Below are 27,050 nucleotides of genomic sequence, written 5' to 3'. Positions count from 1 at the left end.
GAACGTGTAGATTCATCCACATATCTGTCCCAAAAGTGTGTTCCTCCACAAAACAAACTCCAGCCTCTAGCGGAACCAGCACACACACACACACACACACAAAAAGGCCATTCAGTTTCCTCGGACAGTCAAACTAATGTTCAGTGAGCCGGCCCATTCAACTGCTATATGAGTGCAACAAATGACCCAATCACTTCAATGTCCTGCAAGAAATACTCCACAAAACAAACTCCAATCAATAGGAGGCGTAAGCACAAAGAACGTGCGGATTCATCCACAACACTGTCCTGAAGGAGTGCTGCTAAACAAAACAAACTCCAGCCGTTAGGCTGAACCAGCACAAAGAGACAAAAAAGGCGCTCAGCTTTCTCAGATGATCAAGTGGATGTTCAGTGAGTTGGTCCACTTGGCTGCAATGTGAGAACCACAAAATAACTTACTCCATTGACTTTATGAAGGACAATGCTTGCTGTGGACATGTAAAAACTTTACGGCCATCCTTATTATCTGTTCTCAATTTGGCCTGGAACATCAGTGCAAAAGTGACCTTCCGTTGATGTAAAAGTTTCTTGGTTCTTTCAAGAAAGCCTTCCTTTACACTTCGCCTCGCGTAACATGAGATCTTTATTGGATGATCTCAGAAATTTGGTCAGAATTGATTGGGGCCTGTCTCCGGGACCCTGTGAGCTAGCTTGATTTCTAGCTTATGGCCTGTTATGTTGAGCTGACTCGGAAAGAGCCCGTCCAGGAATTTCACCATATGCCGACCTTCTTCGTCCTCAGGAATTCCAACAATTTGGACGTTATTCCGGTGGTTACGATTCTCCAAATCCTCCAACTTCTCCCAGATGCGCTTGGTCACTATCGGATTAGCAGCTAATTCCCTCTCCAGTGACTCCAGATAACCGATTCATTTCTCGACATCCCCCACTCTTGTAACCACCTCAGTGAATTTCGTCTCCATGGCTGTGATCGATCGACGTATTGCAGCAAGATCCTCCAAGTCAGCAACGACCTTCGTCAGCATTGCCGATACGTTCAGCAATTCTCGTCGAATTTCCTTCCACTCCCCTGCCAAATCGACTCCCTGGCTCGAAGCCTCCGGATGGACGTCAGCTTGAGCACGTAAGTGTCTTTTAATGTCTCCAGATTTTGAATTCTTTGACATATTGTCTTCATAGAACTGTTATGGATCAGGGTGTATCTAATCTCACCGGTATATGATATATATATATACATACACACACACACACACACGCGCACACACACACACACACACAACAGTTAGTTCCGGTCCTCGAATCTGATTGGACGAGAGACGTTCCATGAGTACTAATGGCCTCACACCATCAGCACTCGGACGCTTCACTGTGTGTATTACTTCGTGTGTTCGTGCCGTTCTAAACTAAAGTGTAAGAGCAGTGCAAATGTGTTAAGAGATATGTCTCTTTACATTTAATTTTGTGACATTACATATTTTAGCTAGCAGGTGGAGGCAAAAGACCATTTTTTTGTGTAATATGAGCCAGTTGGTGAGGTGAAGTGAGTCAGTTTCACTCAGTGTTTATTTTCAACAGCACTTCCGTGATCGCTTGTATTACACTGCTAAAGCTAGGAAATAGCTTTAAACGGCTTTAAACTAACAACTTCAGTATTAAGGCTCATCACAGCTGAGAGACACAACAGACTGTTTAATTACACAAACTCAAGGCGCTTGCATCTTACCGGAGTTTCCACATTGGAGAGGACAGAAATGCTGGAGGACACTGCGGTTTCTATAGTGAAAGACTCTTGCGCACCAGCTACCGCGAAATAGGGATGAATACCTAAATAATGACATTATCTTCAGAAAGTTGACTAACAGACTATAGCATCATCAACAGGTGATTGCACATGCTCCATCTCTCTTTCTCTCTCTCTCTCTCTCTCTCACACACACACTCACACACACACACACACACACACACACACACACACATCCTTGTTTCTCCAATAACATGATAGAAACAGCCCAAGCTGTGATACTAGTAGTTCTGAAGTTATGTTTTTGAGAGGATTGGACGCATCATTTGGTTTGAACCAGCAATGGCAGATTCTGATCCATCGCATAAGAAAGTAGTTCCATGCACAAATGTGTTTTTTTTTTTGACCGTACTCAGTTTTTCCTACTTTTTTTAAATTTACTTTTTCATTGAACTGTTGTATATAAACAATATCACACTCGCAATCATGCTATATGGCCCTAAATCAGCACTACTGTGATTACCTACAGCACTCGGCCTGTGGCCTATATATTTTAATGCAAGTTAAAATCACGTTGACATGTGGCTTCTACAGAAGCATATATAATCAAGTAACAACTTGGAGCTCATAAAAAATGTATTTGTATAAAATATGTATAAAAAAATAGATTTCTCTATGGATTAAATTAATGGGATTTTGACTTCCGGAACAGTACTGTTATGCTATATTATCCTTTTGCATTCCCTTCAAATGACACATGGAGGGTTACAAAAATCTTAAAGCAAGGGCTCAGAATATTTGTGTATTGTGTAGTTTTGGGTTTGTCCTTGCTTGACTTAAGTTTGCTTGTAAAGAAGCTTTGAATAACACAGCTCAACATTCATCTGAGCCCGTGTGTGCGTATGCTTGCTCACACACTCCTGCATATATTAAAGCGATCAGCGGGAAAAATGCAACATCATGCTTCGTGGATTTGTTATCTTTTTGATATGAATGAAAAATGAGAACTACAACGGATGAATGGGGGGAGCTGGTGGATGCTGTGCCAGTGGCAGCTGTTGCCTTGAAAAGCTCTTACATAACACTGTCATAACAGCATGTCGTGAATCAAAGGAGGGGGAACCGTTGTGGATTACTAAGGCACTACCACAACTACTGAGACCCTTGGTGTTCATATATCTCCTCACTGTGTCTTTGGTGTTTCAGTACTGTGAGAATATTTTATTACTGACTCTTAAGACATCACACCCCATCAATGGAATGTAGGCTGATAACATTTTTGGGCGGATCTCCATTTAACAAACTTCATAGATTAATAATAATTGTCCTCCCTGCATTGACATGCTGTGTGAAACCTTTGAGAAGTGAACTCTTGAATGTTTTGCTGTCAGTTTATGAGTCCATATTTACAGCACTCTCCAAAAAGTATTTTGGGCACATAAAGTAACAGTTCACCCTCAAAAATTAAAATTTTATCATCATTTACTCAACCTCATTTCATTTCAAAGCCATATGACTTTCTTTTTACAGGGGAACACATGCAGAGATGTTTGGCACAGTGTGACAAGCCACTTTCATTGGATTTTTGTTCATACAATGAAAGTGAATGGTGACTAACGTAACGTTAACTAAGATTAATAAATGCTGGTCATTGTTAGCTCATGATACAGTACATAATGTTAACGAATAGAACCTTATTTTAAAGTGTCACCGTTTTGTTTTTCATGCTTATTGGGTGTTCAGGAACTGTCTTGATTTTATGATGTATAAAACAGCAATAAAGAAATTCAGGAATACAGATCTCAGCTCGTTTTGGATGTGTAGCCTAAATGAAGAATGTGGTATACAGTTGCCCTACACAAAAGTGGTGTTTTAAATGTAAATTCTATTCAAGCCAAATGCACACACTACAAGACTCATCTCTCAAAAATTTTTTTTTTTATATTTATCCCCTTTTTCTCCCAATCTGGAATGCCCATTCCCACTACTTAGTAGGTCCTCATGGTGGCGTGGTTACTCACCTCAATCCGGGTGGTGGAGGACAAGTCTCAGTTGCCTCTGCTTCTGAGACCGTTAATCCACGCATCTTGTGGCTCATTGTGCATGACATCGTGGAGACTCTGCATGTGGAGGCTCATGCTGCTCTCCGCGATCCACACACAACTTACCATGCGCCCCATTGAGAGCGAGAACCACTAATGCGACCACGAGGAGGTTACCCCATGAGACTCTACCCTCCCTAGCGACCAGGTCAATTTTTGTTGCTTAGGAGACCTAGCTGGAGTCACTCAGCACACCCTGGACTCGCTGAGCTACCCAGGCCCCCGAACTCTTTATTTCTATTTTGACCTTGTTCTGTGCAAATCAGTGCACAAACTACTGCAAGCCCTTCCTCCATGTTGTTTTTTTAAAATGTTGTCAAGAATAAACTCCATTACTGTATGTATGTGAGTTTGTGTGAGAAAACAAATTTCGACAGAAAACAAGAGACTAAGTCTTTAAATGTGCACAGGGCAGTGACATTAAGACCAGAAACACACTTTACACAAGTACTGTAAGCATATGCAAATGTGCGCGCATTGCCAATGCATTGCCAGTGCTCGTTTAGGTTGAACGTGCTTAACTTGCATTCTTGCATTACTGTGGTGGTAATAAACCTCAGTTTTTGAGGTTGAGGAGGGGATAGAGTTATCTTTAAAAGTATGTGCTGTTAAATAGAGGTAGACCGATATATCAGTTGTACCGATTAATCTGTGCTGATTTTTGGAACTATTGGTTATCTGCAAAAATCTATGCCATTTGCTGCCGATAGTTTTTTTTTTTTTTTTTTTTTTTTTTTTACTTTATTCCTCCTTGTTCCTCTGGTCGGTGCTGGAGGATTCAGTTAGTACAAGTTCTACAGTATAAGAACAGCCTTTAGTGGTGAAATAAAAACAGATCTAAATCTGTCATCATTGACAATATTTATCCTAATTTTTATCCTCACTTCATTGCATATTTTGTTATTATGAGTTGATAATCATGTTTTCATAATTGAACCGATTAATCGGTGGCTTAGTTATCAGTATTGGCAAAATTGGTCAACCTCTGCCATTTAACTGGATGTTTTATTAGTCAGGTAAAGTGCTATAAATATATTAACTTACTTGTTCAGCAATATTCTCTTCAAACTGTTGCTCTGCCATGACAGTAGTTGGCTTGAAAGAGAAAACATCAGTAGAAGCGGACAGTTCACACTAATATCGGTAATAGTGCTCCTTGCGGTAATTTGCATAATGAATTGCACTCTGACACATTTTGGAACATAACAATGCAGGAAATGTACATGTACTTGCGTAAAGTGTGTTTCGCCTTAAGTCTTGTAGTGTGCACTTGGCTTATTCAATATGAATAATCGCATAATCGTATTTACAATTTCAGAGGAAATTATACACAAATATAGTATCATTCACCTCCGTGTCTCTTTCAGCAGATGACAGCGCAGTATGGTTCACAGGGGATGGGGGGATACTGCCAGCAGGGGCAGACCCCATACTTCAGTCCCCCACAGCAGCAGCCTGCGGCCCCCTCTCAACCCCCCTACATGCAGCAGCGGGGTCCAGCACAGCAGGTGAGCATTCAGGCTGTTTTATGGGTCCTTGTATTTTGTTTCTCATCATCATTCTCTCTGGGGCTAGATTTTGAATTTTTGGTGCATATTATAAAAAATATTTAAAAATGAAATTCACTCAGTGGGAGAAAATTTGCACTGCGATGATCTGACTTCTTGTAGCGTAGGTTGGTTTATGTTGGTGTTGTATTGTTGGTTGCAAAAACTTGCTAGCAAAAAAACAAAAAAAATCAGTGACCAGTGGCTAACAGCTTTTGGGTCATGTGTCCTGAACCAATAATCCAGATAGATGTTGAGCTGCTGATAATGTTCAGTGAATCTCCCGAAATAACCAGATTTTATTTCACCCAAAAAACTAAATAAAAAAAGAAATTATTTAGGACCATTTAATTTTTGCATTGTGACATTTCTGACAATTAAGCACATTTCCCCCCCAAAACTCTAATTACAGTAAAACATTTTATTTATTTATTTTTATTATTATTTTTTATTTTTTTATTGTAATACAGTAATGAAAACAATGTGTTTTAATAAAAATCAACAAAGTAAAGGCAGTACAACAAACACTACTATATGTACTTTAATATATGATAAAAATATACGATAAACACATTTGTACAGAACATGGTGTGAATAGTTTTGGTGCAAGAAGCTCTTGTGATTTTTGTCTGTGATTCACATTTTGTTGGTCTGGGTGTGAACAGGCCTTTAGTATGAAAGAGAGATTATTATTTATATATCGGTTATTCTTAGCAGAACTGTTAACTCCACCCATTTTTCTCTTTCACACACACATCATTGAGTATATAGAGAAATTATACCCACAGCTTTTCTGTCTCGTTTTGTAGTACACACGCTTGCACGTAACAGCCTGCAACACACACACACACACACTCAAAGTATAAAGATGGCAGTAATAAGAAACTGGCCTTGAGTGGATCTCTCATGGGTTTGCGTATAATATCAGTGAGGATGTCTCATATTGCTATCAGACTCTGTTTATGCCCTGGACCTTAAAGGCAATATTTTTATTTTCTCTTATATGACACTGAGGCTAATCGAGAAAAACGGTTTCATTTTCTTGCTCTGTGCCGTGGCTTCCAGTGTCTCTGACAGGAGAGATTGTGGAGTGGAGGAACACAGCATGAAGCTGCTTTGAAATGATGTGTGCTGTGAAAAGCGCAACACAAATAAAAATGACTTGACTTGGAGTTATAGACAGGTCCTTTTCTTCAGGCAGAACGATGGACTCCTAAATGTTGGTGGGAACTTTACTACACTGGGTAAGATATGTAGTAAGGATGTCTCGTTACTGGTATCGGCATCGGGTCTAATGCTGCGCACATGTACTTTTACTTGTACTCGTAAAAATGCTCTGATACCAAAAAAAGATATAATCTGATGTACAAATGTCATTGCATAAACATTCAGTGAACAAATTTAAACTGTGATATGTCCTAGTGTTATTATTAAACCACAAAGTCATTCATTCGATTTAATGAAATAAATAATTAGTCTGCATGTTGTTCTTCAAAGTGAATGTGTGAAGCCGGCTGCTTATACACTGAAAACACCACATCAGGAGCATCACTCGCGCTCTGTGTGTGGTAGATGACTGAAACTGACCAACTTGAAAACATAAACATTGCATTGGTGAAAGGAAATGTGAACATGAAACAGACAGCAATGTATGTGCATGTTGCCTACTGCTTGAATATATAATTTAAATAAAAACACATAAGAAATATGAGTACTGACATTTTCCTCTCAATATATTTTCAGTTCAGTGTATTTGTAATATATTCAGGCTGTGTTTTAATTCATTTACATTAATTAACTGTTAATGTATTACTGTTAAATGTATAGTTCACCCAAAAATGAAATTTTTTAGAAGATTTTAGAAGAATATTTCAGCTCTGTAGGTCCATACAATGCAAGTGAATGGTGATCAGACCTTTGTAACTCCAAAAATCTCTTAACCCTCTGGGGTCTGAGGGTGTTTTGGGCCCTGGAGAAGTTTTGACATGCCTTGACATTTGTGCTTTTTTCAGTTGCTTAAAAACATATTAATGGCTAAAGTCTGATAACAAGTCGCTCTTCAAAATGCAAACGTTCCTCGTTGGATTCCCTCTCTTCTTCTGAGGAAAATGTGAACTCTTCATCACTATCCAGGACCATCTGTAGAGCTTCCTCACCTGTGTAGCATGCCATCTTCCAAACGCACAGAAAAATGAATGAATCTGTTGATGAACTTGATGCTTTTTAAGGCATTGTTGGGGGTGTTTACCATTTGCATTGATCGCCTCAGCACATTAACGTATGAATAGCGCACTCTGCTGGTGGGTGGGATCACATTAGCGATAATTAGCTGAGCCAGGAGAAACTGTACATTGCTTTGTTTCATACAGATTACATTGCAGGAGAATATTTGTTTTAAATTTGAATTGTTTTATTAAAAAGTAGACATTTTAAGCTTTCTTTAGACATATGTTTCATGTTTGTCTGATAAATATTCGCGGAGTTTCAGTTCATTTTTGTGACGTGTTTCAGAAAGATGCTCGCGGAGACAGAGACGGCTGAAAGCACACCCTGTTTATTTTCTTTATTTTACAAAAGCACAAGGTTTTGTTGTTATTGTGAGTGTACACAAATAAAAGTAGACCCTTTATAGTCTCTAATGATGTCTTGTACTTATCTGTATGCCCAAAAATACAGTATTTTAAGTTGTTTCCGCTGTTATGAGGAAAAAATCCAGCAGGACGCGCCGGCGCCGGCCATAAGACTCCAGTGTTTAAATCCATATCTTCAGAAGCATTATAAAAGGTGTGGGTGAGAAACAGATACAAATTTAAAAAAAATTTTACTCTAAATATCCACTTTCACTTTTACATCTGAAAGTCACATGTAGTGCCTGTTTAGTTTCACTTTCAGGTCTGAAAGTGAAAGTGGAGATTTAGAGTAAAATAGGACTTAAATATTGTTCCGTTTCTCACCCACACCTAATTATATTGCTTCACCATTCACTTGCATTGTATGGACCTACAGAGCTGAGATTTTCTTCTAAAAATCTTTGGGTTCTGCTGAAGAAAGAAAGTCATACACATCTGGGATGGCATGAGGGTGAGTAAATGATGAGAGAATTTTCATTTTTGGGTGAACTAACCCTTTAATAATAACTTGTATAGAAGATACAAGATTGTGGAATTTCAGGAGGATCGTGTAGATCGTGGTTTATTTCAGACCTTTTTTATTTGAAATTAATTCAAATAACACGCTATGTGAATACAGTTAATAACATACCTTTACACTGGTGAGGGTGAGATTTTAGATGAATGTACCTGCATGCTCTCACGGTGAAAAATTGTGTGATTCTTGGTGTGTATGATACAGGGAGACCAGTGGATCGACACTGCTTGTTTTCATGTTGAACTTGAACACACTATCAAGGTTAATGCAGTAAATGTAATTTTCATCTATTGAGAAACATTGATCTCCAGCTTCATCTTTACAAGCAAGGAGGTGAAGGATGTGCTGCTGTGTTTTTTATTTGCTGTGTTGCTGACTGTTGTATATTGCTGATGACCAAAAATTGCAAAAACATTACATAATATATATTTGGAATTTTATCGGCCACTTTTTGGGACATACTTCAGTGTCATAAAATTGTGTTTCGATACCAAAGACCTCCTCCTTGTATGTTGTTTGCATTTTCATATAGGCAATTACTTCACTTTTAAAATGTAAAAACATTGTGTGACAATTTAAAAGTGGAGACTTTGTTGTACCAAAAAAAAAAGAGAAAAAACATAACTCAATATTTGTGTTATTTGCTTAATTTGTTCAATGCAGCTCAATGCTCCCCTTTTTCTCCCCAATTTGGAATGCCCAATTCCCAGTGCGCTCCAAGTCCTCATGGTGGCGTAGTGACTCGCCTCAATCTGGGTGGCGGAGGATGAACCTCCGTTGCCTCCGCATCTGAGACTGTCAGTCCACTCATCTCATCATGTGGCTTGAGCGCATTACCGCGGAGACGCAGCGTGTGTGGAGACCCACACTATTCTCCGCGGCATCCACGCACAACTCACCACGTGCCCCACCGAGAGCGAGAACACACATTATAGCAACCATGAGGAGGTTACCCCATGTGACTCTACCCACCCAAGCAACCAGGCCAATTTGGTTGCTTAGGAGACCTGGCTGGAGTCACTCAGCATGCCCTGGATTCGAACTCGCGACTCCAGGGGTCGTAGTCAGCGTCAATACTCGCTGAGCTACCCAGGCCCCCTGAAGTGGGTATTCTGAAGGAAACATGGCATTACTGTATGAATGTACCCTTCGCTAACAGTCTTGTGGAAGGGCCCTCTGAGAAAAGATTAAATTCTCACTTTCGTTTTGAACGAGCTTTCGAGTGGCGTCCCCTTCCGCAGCAGTGCCCTTCAAAGAAGCAAAAAAATGCAGTTTTGAATTCCCCCGGAACATCGAAGTGTCGTTACCTCAGACAAGTAACAGGTCATATAAAAAGTCCACTCCATGTATTGTGTTGTAAGTTCATCGAAAGAATCATACTCGTTTACTACCGCATTTTCTACATCGCGTACCACTAGTATAGACAGATATATTAATTATAATTGGAGCGGTCGTGTAGCTTTCAGTGATATAAATTAAGTTAATCTTTTATAGAATATTGACATAAACTGAAGAAGCTGTCAGGGTGTTGTTATTGGTTTTTCAAGGACCCTGTTGCATTCGTGGGACACAGTCGATCACCTCGCGCTTTCTTATCACGCCTTTGCACCGTGCACCACGTTACCAGGGTAATGCCATGGTACTGAATGATTGATCGTGTTCATATTTCATGATACTGTCATGGTACTTCAAGCTACTTTAAAAAATACCATGGTTTTACAATGACACACGTCATAAATATGGGGTCACGGACCATGTCTGAAAGTAAGTGCATTACCATGGTGCTTTTTGTGAGAAATATAACAGAATAGGCTATTATTTGTGATAAAGGAAAAATTAAAAAAAATTATGTACAGTGTATATACAAGAAAATGGTTAAATGCTCAAAAAGCAAACAAATTTGTTAAGTATTTATAATTACTACTCATTAAAAGAAAAAAGAAAAAAGTGCCCTTTTTTATCCTTCCGCCCATTTCCCTGCTAGGGTCTGTGCGCGTCACTGATTGAAATTGTTTCCACTCACGAATTCTTTTTTAGAAGGAGGTTTATATTAGAATGTACAGTAACTGTCCACTACCTTTTGTACACTGAATAAAATGTCCAAACAATACACAAAATCCAGGTTGTTGTACTGGTTTATTTCATACGAGTAAAACATTTTTTTTTTTACATGTATTTAAAATTTTGCTTTGTGAATTTGATTTCATAAAATTTAAATGTAAAATTTTGTAAAATGTAGGCTAATTAAAAAAAATTGTGTAAAAGGTTTTAAAACACTGTAAAAATGTCCAGAACGAGTAGAGAAGCATTACATTCTCACTTTTATAAGTGCAGCACATTGATCATTTAAACTTTAACTTTAACCGATTTATTGATGTGATCTGGGAAGCTAACTCAACTCTGCCATCTCCTTGTTACAACACAAGTCTGCAACATCTGGGAAGTTTTTGTTTGCCAATTTGCTGTCACAAATTTGGCATGTTACTTGATTTTAATACAAAGTAAAAATACCGGCAAACAGTACAGGTCTGGAAAGCAGACCTTGAAGGGCTTGTGTGATTGCAAATACAGATGAACAAACGTAGCGGATTTACAGATGCTGACGGACTACAAAAGAGTGAGTCAGGCTGATGATTGTTAAGATGCAGCCATTTTATAATTCTTTTGTAAATTGTTTTAGTGCTGTTAGGCTTCTGAAATGTGTAGTAGTTCAGTGGCAGAGGAAATAAAAATATCAATCGGTTTCCCCAAAAGGAATCGATTCCTAGCCCTAAGGATTTGACATCCAACAGTGAACAAGCGGTGCATTGAAGACTGTAGCAGCATTGCATGCATAAAAGGACTAAATGTAAAGAATTGACGAGACAACTTCTCAGAAAACCTGATCATGTGGAACTCTGCTCAAATATAGCTTCCAATATATTTCCCTCTGTGTATTAGCATTAAAGCTAAATGTCTAATTTCTTCATCAGAGAGACAATCTAAATGTTTCTCAAGAATTGCAATTTATAACAGTTTTTTCCTCACCCCTAGACAGAAGGCAGATTTGTTGTGTTTAATGAGTCTGTGTTTTCAGCATTCGGCTGCACACATTCACGTGTATGCTAAAGCTCGGAGCACATGCTGTCAGGCAGCAAAGCAGAGAGGACCCAAATGCAGGTATTAAACAACTGAGAAACTTTAAGGCAACAAAACAGGCAGAACTCAAAATAAGTCCCAGAGGGCACAAACAGGATAAATCCAAGTGCCAATTGGCAGCAGGCAGGCAAACCAGGCTGACAGGGCAGAGAAGGGGCAGTCCGGTTCTGTGGTTGGGGACAGGCAAGGATCCGAGCCAGTAGAGCAGACAGGGCTGGTGGACTAAGTAGACAGGGGAACAGACAGCTCGTGGTCAAGGGACAGGCAGAGGTCGATACAATAGGCAATAGGACCAGGGGCTAAGTCTAACAGCACCAGACTGGGAACTGGCTAAGGCAGGGTCAGAGATAGGGATGGGCATTTTGGTCATTTTGTCAACTCGAGTACTCGGACTAATTACTCGAGGGGCAATTATATGTTCATAACGATGTGTGTGTGTGTGTGTATATATGTGTGTATATATATATATATATATATATATATATATATATATATATATATATATATATATATATATATATATATATATATATATCTCATGTCTGACAAATGTCTATGGCTGCTGCATTGTGTCTTGTTGTTCCAGTGTATCGTCTGTTCATTATTATAGGCTGTTATAAAATAATCTGTTACAAAATGTACAAAAGAATACATAATCAAAATATAATGCATCATATTCGCTGCCCAACTCTGAAAGTATGTGCACAACGCTCATCTGTCTGTTCTTCCTTCGGGTTACCGTAGTAATCTTAGTAAGCATGCACCAATTTTTTTTAGTGACTGTCTGACCGTCTATTTTCAAATGACAGGAGACGCCATAACCATCGCGTTTTTAAGCCCGACCGATAGTGGATTTGAGACCGATACAGATTTTAGAGGTGGAAAATTCACCAGTTACCACTATGGTGGCCGATAGTTAATTTTGGAGCTGGAATGAAAACAGAACTTTTCAATGTGGATTGTGCACCAATTTCGCACTGAAATGACTATAGAAAGGTACTCAAAAGGCTGCTTTCTTAAATATTTTTATATAATAATTTTTGACATTATTATACATTGTCAACATTGGAAAGTACAATATTTCCCTCTGAAATGTAGTGGAGTGGAATTATAAGGTAATAGAAAATGCCATGGTAATACTCAAGTAAAGTACCTCTAAATTGTACTGAAGTACAGTTCTCTTGCTTATCAAAGTATCAGCAATATTTCGCTGTTAATGTATAACAAAAGTCACAAACAATAACTCATGGTTCGCTGCTGCCGAGTCAAGAGTTAAACAGCGGCGTTACACCGTATTCCGGTGGAAAACCACTTTTAAATATTACATTTTGTTAATGCAACGACTGGAATTGTTCGGTTGAAGGGGATACCAAACTGCGAAGCCTGAACAAAACAGTTTGGTGAATACATGTTTACACATTAGCTTCTACTCAGCTTTAAAGGTATGAAAGTAGCCACGTGGTTAGCTAGTTAGCTATAAGCTCGTTGTCACGAAAAATAAAAGACGGACTTTATTTACTTTCCAGAATTGCATCTCACCAACTAGAGAACAACGTATCAACACTCATATCAACGCATCACTCAGACACAATCCACCACCGCACTGTTGTCTGCTGAGCTGCAAAAAGATGCTCTGATATTTACCTTTCAATCTGCTACGTTACTGACTGCACTGACAAACTATAGCTGGCTAACAGCAAACAGATGTGATAAAGATGAGTGACATGGTTGTCAGGGACAGGTTTAACGTTATATTAGTTATATTGAAAAGGGAATATGTAGTCATTGTTTATTAACTTTCCAGTATGTATTTCAAAACCTAGTTAGCAACTTACCAAGAAGACACTGCTTAACTCTGCACCGCTTAAATCTGCCCTGTCTACAGAACCACGGTCAGCTCAGCTCTGTAAACAGTGGAGTCGGAGCACGCTCTGCTGGACAAACTACGTTATGACACCAATTCTAAATCACCCAAGCATTGTTTTCTGCATTATATGTTCTGAAAAAAAAAAAGTTTTAATTTCTGCGCATATCGGAAAACATACGCCGATATGATATATCTGTTAAAGGCTAATATTGGGTCAAGATGGCGCTGATTATGGCTGCTGCGTTGCGAGCTCCGACACAACATAGTAGTGTTTTGTTTGTTTTGTTCACAATTCTTATGTTTTTTGTCTTGGATGTTGTCTGCCTTATTGTCTACGACAGACAAACACTTTTGGACATTGGTTCAGCAATTTCACACCGTAAACCGGACTTCAAATTTCTCAATGCCGACCCGCTGTTTACAAACACGCAAGCGAAGCCCTTTGTCTGGGCAGCACGGCCGCGGAAACGCAAAAGGAAAAGGGGAAACAGAGCCGGCGTTCTCATCAGAGTAAGACGCCGCACAAATTGACCCCCGCTACCCACTATTCTACTGGCAAATGTTCAGTCTCTGGATAACAAGCTCTGCGAGCTGAAAGCGCGGATCTCTTTCCAACGAGATACAAGGGACTGCTGCATTATCTGCCTTACGGAAACTTGGATGTCTGCGGAGATTCCAGACTCAGCCATTGAACCCGCGGGGTTCTCCGTGCACCAAGCGGACAGAGCCAAAGACCTCTCAGGTAAAAGCAGAGGAGGTGGTGTATGTTTTATGATCAACAAATCCTGGTGTGATCAGAGGAATGTACATTCTGTCAAGTGTTTCTGCTCTCCTGATCTGGAATTTCTTACGCTTCTGTGTCGACCATTCTGGCTACCGAGGGAATTCACAGCGGTCATTATCACAGCTGTGTACATTCCCCCACAAGCCGACACAGACCGGGCACTCAAGGAACTGTATGGGAGTATAAGTGAGCAGGAAACCGCGCACCCTGAGGCCGCATTCATTTATGACCGGGGACTTTAATAAAGCCGGTTTAAAATCAGTCGCCCCAAAATACCACCAGCACATTAGTTTCAACACACGAGGGGATTGGGTTTTGGACCATTGCTACTCTCCCTTCCGGGATGGCTACAAATCCCTCCCCCGCCCACCATTTGGCAAATCGGACCACTCTTCCATTCTTCTTCTGCCCGCTTACAGGCAGAAACTGAAACAGAAAGCACCCACCCTCAGAACGATCCAGTGCTGGTCAGACCAATCAGATTCCATGCTACAAGACTGTTTTGATCACACGGACTGGGAGATGTTCCGGTCCGCCTCTGATGACGACATCGAGCTTTACGCTGATAGCGTAATGTGTTTCATCAAAAAGTGTGTGGAGGACGTGGTTCCGACCAGAACAATACGGATCTATCTGAATCAGAAACCATGGATAAATAATGATGTTCGCGCGGCACTTAATGTGCGGACCTCCGCTCTTAATTCCTGGAATGCGGAGGAGCATAAACAAGCCAGTTATGCCCTCCGAAAAACTATCAGAACTGCAAAACGCCAGTACAGGAGCAAGATTGAAGGACAGTTTAACACCACCAACTCTAGAAGCACGTGGCAGGGAATTAACATCATCACGGACTTTAAAGGGAATAAAAACTGCGCCATGAACACCACTGCCTCTCTCCCGGATGAGCTAAATACTTTTTATGCTCGTTTTGAGGGAAATAACACCGCCCTCGCGGAGAGAGCTCTCGCGGCTGAAGCTACAGAGGTTAGTTCACTCTCCGTCTCTGTAGCGGATGTAACTCGATCCTTCCGACGGGTGAATATCCGCAAAGCCGCAGGCTCAGACGGCATTCCGGGCCGCGTCATCAGAGCGTGTGCGAACCAGCTGGCTGGTGTTTTTACGGACATTTTCAACCTTTCCCTCTCTTTGTCTGTAGTCCCCACATGCTTTAAAACATCCACCATTGTGCCTGTTCCAAAGCAATCAAAAATAACTTGCTTAAATGACTGGCGTCCTATTGCTCTGACCCCCATCATCAGCAAATGCTTTGAGAGACTAATCAGAGATTACATCTGCTCTGTGCTGCCTCTCTCTCTTGACCCGTTGCAGTTTGCTTACCGCAACAACTGCTCCACTGATGATGCCATTACATCTACAATACACACTGCTCTCTCCCACCTGGAAAAAAAGAACACTTATGTGAGAATGCTGTTTGTAGACTACAGCTCAGCATTCAACACCATAGTGCCCTCCAAGCTAGATGAGAAACTCCGGGCTCTGGGCTTAAACAGCTCGCTGTGCAGCTGGATCCTGGACTTCCTGTCAAGCAGACACCAGGTGGTTAGAATAGGCAGCAACATCTCCTCATCACTGACCCTCAACACTGGAGCCCCGCAGGGCTGTGTTCTCAGCCCACTACTGTATTCCTTGTACACACATGACTGTGTGGCAACACATAGCTCCAACGCCATCATTAAGTTTGCTGATGACACGACGGTGGTAGGTCTGATCACTGACAATGATGAAACAGCCTACAGAGAGGAGGTGCACAGTCTGACACACTGGTGTCAGGAGCACAACCTCTCCCTCAGCATCAGTAAGATGAAGGAGCTTGTGGTGGACTTCAGAAGAAAAGACAGAGAACACAGTCCCATCACCATCAATGGAGCACCAGTGGAGAGAGTCAGCAGCTTCAAGTTCCTGGGTGTCCACATCACTGAGGAACTCACATGGTCCATCCACACTGAAGTCGTTGTGAAGAAGGCTCATCAGCGCCTCTTCTTCCTGAGACGGCTGAGGAAGTTTGGAATGAACCGCCACATCCTCACACAGTTCTACACCTGCACTGTAGAGAGCATCCTGACTGGCTGCATCTCCGCCTGGTACGGCAATAGCACTGCCCACAACCGTAAAGCACTGCAAAGGGTGGTGCGAACTGCCAGACACATCATCGGAGGTGAGCTTCCCTCCCTCCAGGAAATATATACAAGGCGGTGTGTGAAAAAAGCTCGGAGGATCATCAGAGACTCCAGCCACCCGAGCCATGGGCTGTTCTCAGTGCTACCATCAGGTAGGCCGTATTGCAGCATCAGGACCCGCACCAGCCAACTCCATGACAGCTTCTTCCCCCAAACAATCAGACTTTTGAATGCATCAGCACTGCACTTTATTACCCTTACTCTTATATCTCACACCGGACTGTCATAAATTATATTATTATTATATTATATTCTCTCTTAACAACTGACTATCAACCAACAGCCTGAATGTCAATACAGTACAATACTGTACATTCTATATATACTATATACTTTTTTATATATTTTTTTTATTTTAATTTTTTTTATTGAATAATGTGTATCTATATAGTGTGTATTGTATACTGTACAGTGTATGTTATTATTTGTATATTGTTGAGTGTAATTATGTGTATATCAGATGTTTAAATTGTGCTGTGTTAATTTGATGTTATTGTAAATTGGTACTGTCTCATCACTATCACGACTGCTATGTTGATCGGAACTGCACCCAAGAATTTCACACACCATTGCACTTGTGTATATGGCTGTGTGACAATAAAGTGATTTGATTTGATTTGATATTGGGCGATAATGTCAGCCGTCCGATAAATCAGCCAGGCACTAATAAGTGCTGCTTCAGCGCGTTGAGTCTACTGCCACGCGCCTGGTGTGTGTCTCCCCAGATGTTCACTCTTGTGAGGAAAGCTGCGATAATCTGTGTTGTTGTTGCTGTGATTCATGAAGTGTTCCATTGAACTCAGAGAGTCTGAATTTCCACTGGGGAAAGTGCAACGGAATGAAACTTTATCGGACATCTAACTTGGAAACTCGTGCGGAAATCTTAGTTTCGTCGAGATACAGGTGTGTTACGTCACGCAGGGCAGGTAGGTTTACAGTCAGTGACAAACATTCACTTTTATTAAATAGTATCCATTAATGAGTCAAAGTTCTTACATTAAATGATAAAATGTGTTTAGCAAATGTTTTGCAAAGACAAGTGTTCAAAACACGGTTAATTACACTATTTTGATTATCGTAACAATAGCATTGCAGCGTCGTACATCAGTTGGGTTGCTGTGAGATGTCTCTGACTATCAGTGTACCCCTCAAAACCACAATGTAATCAATCTCAAAATTATAAATAAGCTCCCTCTTTGACACGTGTTTAGTTGTCAGATAATTGACACTGGATTTCAAATTAAGTGAAAAGTCACATCATGCGTGATCACTATCAATCATCGTTTTCATGATCGATCATTGCTGCCACATCCGAGTACCCGAGTACTCGAGCCCATCCCTAGTCAGAGACAGGTAGAAATCCTAACAGGGGCGAAGAGGGAAAGGCAACCAGAACCAGACACGGAGCAGACTTACTCAGGGTCAGAGACAGGCTAAGGGCAGAGACCAGGAGGGCTGGAGATGGGCAACAAGAACCAGGCAGCGGCAGGCAGATAGGGTAGTCAAACGGGCCAAGAATTCAGGAGCCAACAGAGAACCAGAGTAGGACAAACCAACAGACAGTTAACCAGCTGCAAACAACGATATGGTACAGAATAGCACACACAAGGGGAATAAATAGGGAGCAAACTAATCAAGGGGAGTGGAAACAGGTGTGATTCATTGTGCTGATGAGCAACCACAGAGATTGTCCCTGCGAGGAAACCCAGTGGCCACAGTCAGCACATGGCACAGTCAACAAACACAAAAGGTAGGGAAAGCACATGGACAACAAAAAAAGAGAACCGAGCTGATCAGCCCGGAGTCCTGACACATGCAGACTGTATGTAATTAAATTGGCAGTTTAATAATCACAAGGTTAAAAAATGTGATTTTTAATTATCACTCTTGGATATATCACTATTTTAATTTGATTGATATTCCATTTCAGTGTAAAAGGAGTAACAACACGTGCTCAAAAGCTTGTGAGCATTTGAAATCAGCCGTCTGTCAATCAGACAGTGCGCAGGGACTGAATTGATTAGGTGCTCGGTACAAGTGTACTGCAGAAACACTGGTATCATTGCATCTTTTTTAGTTTATTATCGATGTACCGGTACTTTTGACATCACTATATGTAGGTAAATAATGCTTTTTATTAATATGTAATGTTTTATATTGGTGAATATAAATGATTAAATATAATTGTTCCCTCTATGCATTTAGGAAAAAAACTGTAACTTTTACTTTTTGAATCTGCTTGGCTACAATGGCCGTTTGGTTGCAATGATCATCCCTATGATTAAAAAACAAAAACACTTAAGCCATTTCTAAGTAAATATAAATGTTCAAGATCGAATATTGTCATTAGGCTAAAATTTTTTGGTATATAGTAATTTTTGTAGCCATGTCGATCTGCCCAATTCGCAATGCATTTAATAATATGATGTATTTGTAGGGTGTAACATATGTATAGGGACTAGGGAGCACTTGCACTGACCACAAGGTCACTGCTCCAACATATTTTAATGACAGATTATACAATTAAAACTTTTTTCTTTAGAATAACTTGCACTCATGAATAGTTCACAAGAAGACTAGTGACTTTTATTAAGAAAGTAAATAGGATTCATTTTGAGTTCCTGTTGTCTTTCAAGAGAGATTATTTTCCTCATTTGGTTACTAAAACATTACAACTGCACAGGGATAATGCAGTTTCAGACGAGCCATCACATTAGGGCGTAAATCGCACTCAGGACGTTTTTAGTTTTATCTGCTGCTCAAAGGACAGACGTTAATCATTGTGCTGAAACTCTGGAGACACAAAGGACACAAAAAGCCACAAAGAGATGGATTTTATCATTTCACAGAGATGTTTACGAGTCTCACATGTGTTTGTCTGCTTATGATTCAGATGAGTTCTGCTAGACACACCCTTCGCAAACACGTCTCACTCAGCGTGGCCCCTCAGTTAGAGAAAACATGAATTATATGAAGGAATGAAGCAGAACACTCTGACTCCAATTAAATCATATTGACCTCATCTCTCCTAAGGCAGTCTGAGCTGCTATATTGATGGATTATTTTATTTTTTATTAGTTGTGCTAATCAAACATCATCATAAACAGCAAAAAAGAGAGACAAATTCCACCACCCAAAAAAAAAGCTAGGAAAAAAAAAAAAAACACTAATTACTGCATTGCAATACATAAAAACATTCAGATTAACAATTTTTTTATTGATTCACATAAATGAACACCGTAAAACAAAACATATATGCACAGAATCAATCTTAACCCACACTATTATTCCTCCCAATCCCACCCTGACCCCAACAACATCACAGTGGTCTCAAATGATACAGACACACACACACACACAAAATAAACATAAACGAATAAATAAAAAAAATTAAAAAAAAAGATAAAGAAACAAATAAAAATATAATGATAATAATCACATATCCATAAATGACATATACCTGCCCCATTTCTCCACGAAGATGTTGTACCTCCCCATTCTTCTAAATGCTCCTTCCTTAAAGGCCGCCACCCTTCCCATCTCTGAGCACCACTCCTGAAAAGAAGGTGCTCCAGTCCCTTAAAATGATATGCCTGGCGATCATGACACTGGTTAAGACCCAAATCTTTATGTGTCTACTTTCAATGTCGATGACCGCCCCATTGCCCGAGATACAGAGTCTGGGGCAAAATGATACCCGAGTGCCTAATACATCTCCCACCAGACTCTGAACCTTTAACCAAAACTTCTGTATCTCAACACACCCCCAGAAGACATGGGTTATGTCTCCTTCCTCTGATTGGCATCACTTGGTCTTTAAGACCAAGCCTATACAATTTAGAGGGGGTCCAATAGAAACAATGTAAAATCTTGAAGTGTATAAAGTGCACCCTTGCATCTCTAGGTGCAGTTTTGAGGTTTTTTTAGAATCCTAGCCCACTCTCCCTCCTCCAATTCCAAGTTTAAATCTTTCTTCCATAATCTCATGAGAGTGGTTGAGGCTCTGTCCCTCAGACTCTGAATTAACAAGGAGTAATACACTGATGCCTCATGACCTTTTCCAAAAGCAGTAATCACCACTCTCATAGTATCTGCTGCTTTAGGGGGGTGTATGCTTTTCCCAGAAATAGTACAGAGCAAGTGGCGCAGCTGTAGATACCTAAAAAACTGAGATCTGGGGATCCCAAAATGTTGAACCAAATTTTCAAAGGATCTCAACACACTGCTCTCATATATATGTCACCAAGTGTATTAACCCCCCTCACAATCCACGCTGACCAGCAGAAAGGAGACTTATTAATGCATAGTTTGGGGTTTAGCCATAAGCTCGAGGCAACATTTAGATAAATATCTGAATTAAACACTCTGGACACTTTTGTCCATACCGAGTGCAAATGCGAAATAATGGGGTGTGATTTAGCTTCTCTGGTTAGATTTGATAGAAAGGCTTTGCAATGGCAAAATAGTGGCAAGAACTTCCTGTTCAATACAGAACCAGGGAGGGGCTCTTTCAGGTGGAAGCAACCAATGAGCCAAATGTCTGAGACCAAACGCATAATAATAAAACAAAATCTTGGGTAGGCCTAGCCCACCTTTGTCAATCGGCCTATGCAGCTTACTAAAATGTAATCCGGGGCACTTACCATTCCAAATTAAAGACTTCGCTATGCTCTCAAATTGCTTGAAATAAGAGAGGGGTACATCTGTAGGGAGTGACTGTAGCAGGTAGTTGAATTTTGGAATACAGTTCATTTTAATAACATTAACCTTCCCAGTCATCAATAAATGTAATGAAACCCACCTGTCCACATTGCTCGAAAACCTTTTTATTAAAGGGTCAAAATTAACTAAATCAGACAAATTTGCTGGGAATAAAATTCCCAAATACTTAATGCTCTGTTTGGGCCACTGGAAGGCGCCCAGCTGGAAGGCCGTTACTGGACAGTACGCTGTCAGAGCCAAAGCTTCGGATTTAGACCAGTGGACTTTGTATCCTGAGGACTTGGAAAAGGAATTAATAATTCTGTGGAGGCAAGGCATAGATCTAAAAGGGTCAGAGACGAATAATAAAATATCATCTGCGTAAAGCAGAAGCTTATGAAAAAAAAAACTTTTTTGAGGCATACTGTATGATCTGACTCCTAAGAACCACCTTAAGTGCCTCCCAAGCCATGCCCACAGAAGATAGTGAGGACCAGATATAGACATTGATTTCAGTCTTTAACATTTGTTGGAAATCAGGATTTTGCAAAAGGGATACATTAAAGCGCCAGCTGTATGATTTATTTTTCTCATATGTGGCAACACCTCTAAACTCACCAGGGCGTGATCTGAGACTAAGATGTTTCCAACTGAGCATTCCACAACAGATGAAATGAGGGACTTAGATATATAAAAAAAATCTATTCTAGAATAAATCTTATGGACTGATAAAAAAAGAATGTATAGTCCCTACCAGATGGGTTCAAAAGTCACCAAATATCTGCAAGACCAAGATTTTTACACATCTAATGAAGCGTCAGTGTTGCTCTAGTGGGCTTACACACTTTTGCTTGACTATGATCCATAGACCGAGTATATCAAAAGATTAAAGTCTCCTCCCAATGTTATATCATGAGGAGTGCCAGCGGCTTGCAGCATCCCTTCAAGATCTATAAAAAAGCCCTGATCATCAGCGTTAGGTGCGTAAATATTAGCCAAAATCAGCATTTGCCCCTGAATTTCTGCTAAAACAATAATGACTCTTCCTAATTTATCTTTAATCTGTTTGAGAGATTTTAATTGTAGGTGTTTTACTTATCAGTATAATGACTCCTCTGCTCTTAATTGAGCCAGCCCTAAAGAAAACATGTTCACCCCATATCTTCCCAAATTTTTCAGCTTCCTGTGAGGAAAGATGAGTTTCTTGAAGAGACACTATTTCATATTTCTTACACTTTAGAACAGAAATAACCTTCCTTCTTTTTATGGGGTGCCCCAACCCATTCACATTCCACGTGGAGAAAGATAATCCACTCATATTAACATTTGTCATTTTGATATAATAGAACAAATACATTTTGTGTCAAAAACAAATTATAAAGACCACATTCCAACATTAGTGCAGCAATCAAACCCTGAACTTCCCCCCGAACCAAAGAAACAGAAAAAAGAAAAACATGTGCATTAACCCCACGCACGACAGCGCCAAATGGCGTCAATCCCTCTAAACTCAAAAAGTCCATGTACGCCTACGAGAGCCCCCGTGACAACGTTGCCATCGGATTGCTCAAGTCCGGTGCTTCATACAGAAAAACTTTCAATATGGTGTTTACCATAGGATTTTGTGAGACTGTGGTGGGTTGACCTCTGCATGCTCCCCTATAAGAAAATTTTGTACATTTTAAAGTTAAATACATCAATCAGGTGCACTTTTAGTGCAAAATTAAGAGGCTAGATCTATAAAGAACTTTGTTCTCTTGTAAACAGTTTTGTGCTCTAGAAGTAATTTAATCATAAACACATTGGTTGCAGGGCTGGAAATTAAGCACTGTCATGTGCTTGTCCTCTGGACAAGTAAATTGGTCATTCTTTATTTGACTACCATACGTAACGTTGCCATCGGATTGCTCAAGTCCGGTGCTTCATACAGAAAAACTTTCAATATGGTGTTTACCATAGGATTTTGTGAGACTGTGGTGGGTTGACCTCTGCATGCTCCCCTATAAGAAAATTTTGTACATTTTAAAGTTAAATACATCAATCAGGTGCACTTTTAGTGCAAAATTAAGAGGCTAGATCTATAAAGAACTTTGTTCTCTTGTAAACAGTTTTGTGCTCTAGAAGTAATTTAATCATAAACACATTAGTTGCAGGGCTGGAAATTAAGCACTGTCATGTGCTTGTCCTCTGGACAAGTAAATTGGTCATTCACTTGTCAGAATAAAAAAGAGTTACATTTAAGTTACATGCTCAAGTAACATGTAAAAGTTTATGTCGTATATTTTTCTAAAATTATGACCGATGCCTAACCTAATAGTGTACCTATACAATCAACTAAATTCTCTGTGACAGAAATGTAAACTGCATTGGGTAGGAGAGGAGGCTTTTGTCATATGATAATTATTTTATGTTACGTATGGTAGTCAAATAAAGAAAAGCCTCCATTGCCATCATTTACAGCAGGGGTGCTCACACTTTTATGGAATGAGATCTACTATTTCATCATGTTATTGCAGCAAGATCTACCATGTACAATAAAGGCTATACATTATCACAGTACCAAAATTTCAGGAGTCTGTAGTGAAATTTAACGATTCTCAATACCAGCTTCAAAACCACAACAAATAATAACACCTAATTAATTTAATTATGGAAGAATGGTTTCAAGTTATTAATTATTCAAGACTAGTAAACAGTCAGTAATAAAATAACAATAAAAAACAGCAATGAATAGAATTAGATTAAAAATAATAGAACAAAAAATAGAAATTAAGATAATTCGGTGCTTTTAACAACTTCAAAAGTTTTTAACAGCAGTAGGATATCTAGCATTCATGTAAACATTCAGAATGAAATACAACATAGAACTACTACTGGTCTTTACTGTATGATTATAATACATTAATACTTTTTAAAGCTACTAAAGTTACCCAGTCAAGAGCAATGAGTGTTTTTCTTGTTCTGGTTGTTTGATTATTATAATAACACACTAGACAGCAGCAGGTCTATTAGCTTACATTTATACTTACAAATCTGATATTTTAATACAAATCTGCTTTTTTTCTCCGCTGTTTATGTTCACTTTAGACATTACTCTCATTACCAAGACGGAATGTATTTGACCGTTCAGGTGCACATTAGTGCGAGCATTTTCACACACACATGGGCATGTTCAGCACACACACATACACCGCCTGTCAATCAAACAGGGCACAGCTGTTACTAAATCACTAGCGAATTATAAAATAATGTGCTCTGGATTACTTTCAGCAGCAGAAAATAATATGAACTTTCTAATAAGTGACACAGGCCTAGGCTATCACAAATATAGGCAGTTATTTTTTTGTTATTGATGTTTTAATCTTGTCCTTCAGGCAAGTAAAATTCTCTTTCACTTGCCCCTTCAAAAATCCACTTGTCCTGGGCATGCGGACAAGCATTAAGGTTGAGCCCTGGGTTGTAAAGATATGAATGGTGATGACACGGCAAAAAAGTCACACCCACGAAGCATGGTAAACGAGACAGAGTTTAACTGACTGACTGGGTGTGAGAGATGCTTTGCCAAAGCAATGGCACAAAACACAACGTTAGAGATCTTTTATGTTATTATAAGAAGTGTAAAAATATTTTTGGTTCATTATGAAATGGGCCTCCACAGTCTAGGTAATTAATGGGAAACACTGTATTATTTGTAATATTTATCTGTCTTATACAACTGCACCACTAGTGGCACCAAACACCCTGTCCCCACTGGTTGGTCAAACAGACCTCAAACTCACACCATTGGTTGAACGAATGTTGCTGTGTCAGGCTGACCAGAACCGGACTCGAACCTGCATCCCATGAAAGCACAACAGCTCTAACATTTTGCACGCATCCGCTTAGTCTTGTATAGTCAGGAATGAAGAGGGAATGGAAAGTCTGATGGTAGTTTTTCCACAGAAATGTAACTAATGCACATTAGACATTTATTTATGGAAGGATGGATTGATATCACTGATGTACAGTTGAAGTCAGAAGCTTACATACACCTTAGCCAAATACATTTAAACTCACAATTCCTGCCATTTAGTCGTAGAAAACATTCCCTGTCTTAGGTCAGTTAGGATCACTACTTTATTTTAAGAATGCGAAATGTCAGAATAATAGTAGAGAGAATGATTTATTTCAGCTTTTATTTCTTTCATCACTTTCTCAGTGAGTCAGATGTTTACATACTCTTTGTTAGTATTTGGTAGCATTGCCTTTAAATAGTATAACTTGGGTCAAACATTTTGGGTAGCCTTCCACAAGCTTCTCACAATAAGTTGCTGGAATTATGGCCCATTCCTCCAGACAGAACTGGTGTAACTGAGTCAGGTTTGTAGGCCTCCTTGCTCGCACATGCTTTTTCAGTTCTGATCACACATTTTCTATCAGATTGAGGTCAGGGCTTTGTGATGTCCACTCCAATACCTTGACTTTGTTGTCCTTAAGCCATTTTGCCACAACTTTGGAGGTATGCTTTGGGTCATTGTCCATTTGGAAGACCCATTTGCGACCAAGCTTTAACTTCCTGTCTATATAAGGTCTCACAGCTGAAAATGCATATCAGAGCAAAAACCAAGCCATGAGGTCAAAGGAACTGCCTGCAGAGCTCAGAGACAGGATTGTGTCAAGGCACAGATCTGGGGAAGGCTGCAAAAAATGTCAGCTGCATTAAAGGTTCCCAAGAGCACAGTAGCCTCCATAATTCTTAAATGGAAGAAGTTTGGAACAACTAGGACTCTTCCTAGAGCTGGCCGTCCTGCCAAACTGAGCAATCGGGTAAGTAGTGCCTTGGTAAGAGTGTTGACCAAGAACCCGATGGTCACTCTGGTTGAGCTCCAGAGATCATGTGTGGAGATGGGAGAAACTTGCTGAAGGACAACCATCACTGTAACACTCCATTGATCTGGGCTTTATGGCAGAGTGGTCAGACGGAAGCCTCTCCTCAGTGCAAGACACATGAAATCCTGCTTGGAATTTACAAAAAAGCACCTAAAGGACTCTCAGACTGTGAGAAACAAGATTCTCTATTCTACGAACTCTATTAACGAACTGTTTGGCCTCAATTTCAAGCATTGGAAACCAGGCACCACTCATCACCTGCGCAATACCATCCCAACGGTGAAGCGTGGTGGTGGTAGCATCATGCTGTGGGGGTGTTTTTCAGCGGCAGGGACTGGGGGACTGGTCAGGGTTGAAGGAAAGCTGAATGCAGCAAAATACAGAGATATCTTAATGAAAACCTGGTCCAGAGTGCTCAGGACCTCAGACTGGGCTGAAGGTTCACCTTCCAAAAGGACAATGACCCTAAGCACACAGCCAAGACAATGCAAGGGTGGCTTAGGGACAACTCTGTGAATGACTTTAAGTGGCCCAGTCACACATTATACATTTTTGCACATATACAGTGAAATTCTTTTACCTTGCTCAAGGGCCCAACAGTGGCATCTTGGTGGTGCTGGGGCTTGAACCCCCAACCTTCTGGCCAGTGACCCAGAGCCTTAACCGCTGAAAAAGTATTAACAAAATCAAACATTTCAGCTGGGGAAGTTTCTGAAATTTGGTTAATTTGACAGAATAACCCAACTAACCATTTAACCATGAATAGCTGAAATAGCAAAATAAATAGGCTTAATAACTTATGAAAGTAAGAAAACACTTCCCATATCTTTTGTTGTTGATGTCTAGTCAAATGTAAATTTATTTTGATGCTCAATTAATCTCACTTGGTAATACTGCTATTACCAATACAATGTTTGACCCAGTGTTTGTTGCATGTGTTACACAGGAAGATAA

At 40.0% G+C, this 27,050-nt stretch overlaps 1 protein-coding gene across 4 annotated transcripts in view; it reads left to right on the top strand.

Moving 5' to 3' along the window:
* Window positions 1–27,050, top strand: part of arid1b (AT rich interactive domain 1B (SWI1-like)) — a 165,349-nt gene that overhangs the window by 45,325 nt on the left and 92,974 nt on the right. For 2 of the 4 annotated variants that reach the window (XM_051654659.1, XM_051654660.1), the window contains exon 3: window positions 5,213–5,353. In XM_051654659.1, the coding sequence (XP_051510619.1) occupies window positions 5,213–5,353 (141 nt within the window). The remainder of the gene's footprint in view (window positions 1–5,212; window positions 5,354–27,050) is intronic. The other 2 variants (XM_051654661.1, XM_051654662.1) reach the window with 1 other exon arrangement.

Source organism: Myxocyprinus asiaticus, chromosome 25 (assembly GCF_019703515.2).
Source record: "Myxocyprinus asiaticus isolate MX2 ecotype Aquarium Trade chromosome 25, UBuf_Myxa_2, whole genome shotgun sequence".
Lineage (NCBI taxonomy): Eukaryota > Metazoa > Chordata > Actinopteri > Cypriniformes > Catostomidae > Myxocyprinus > Myxocyprinus asiaticus.
The sequence above is the reverse complement of the archived record's forward strand: the minus strand, read 5'-3'. Positions and strand labels throughout refer to the sequence as shown.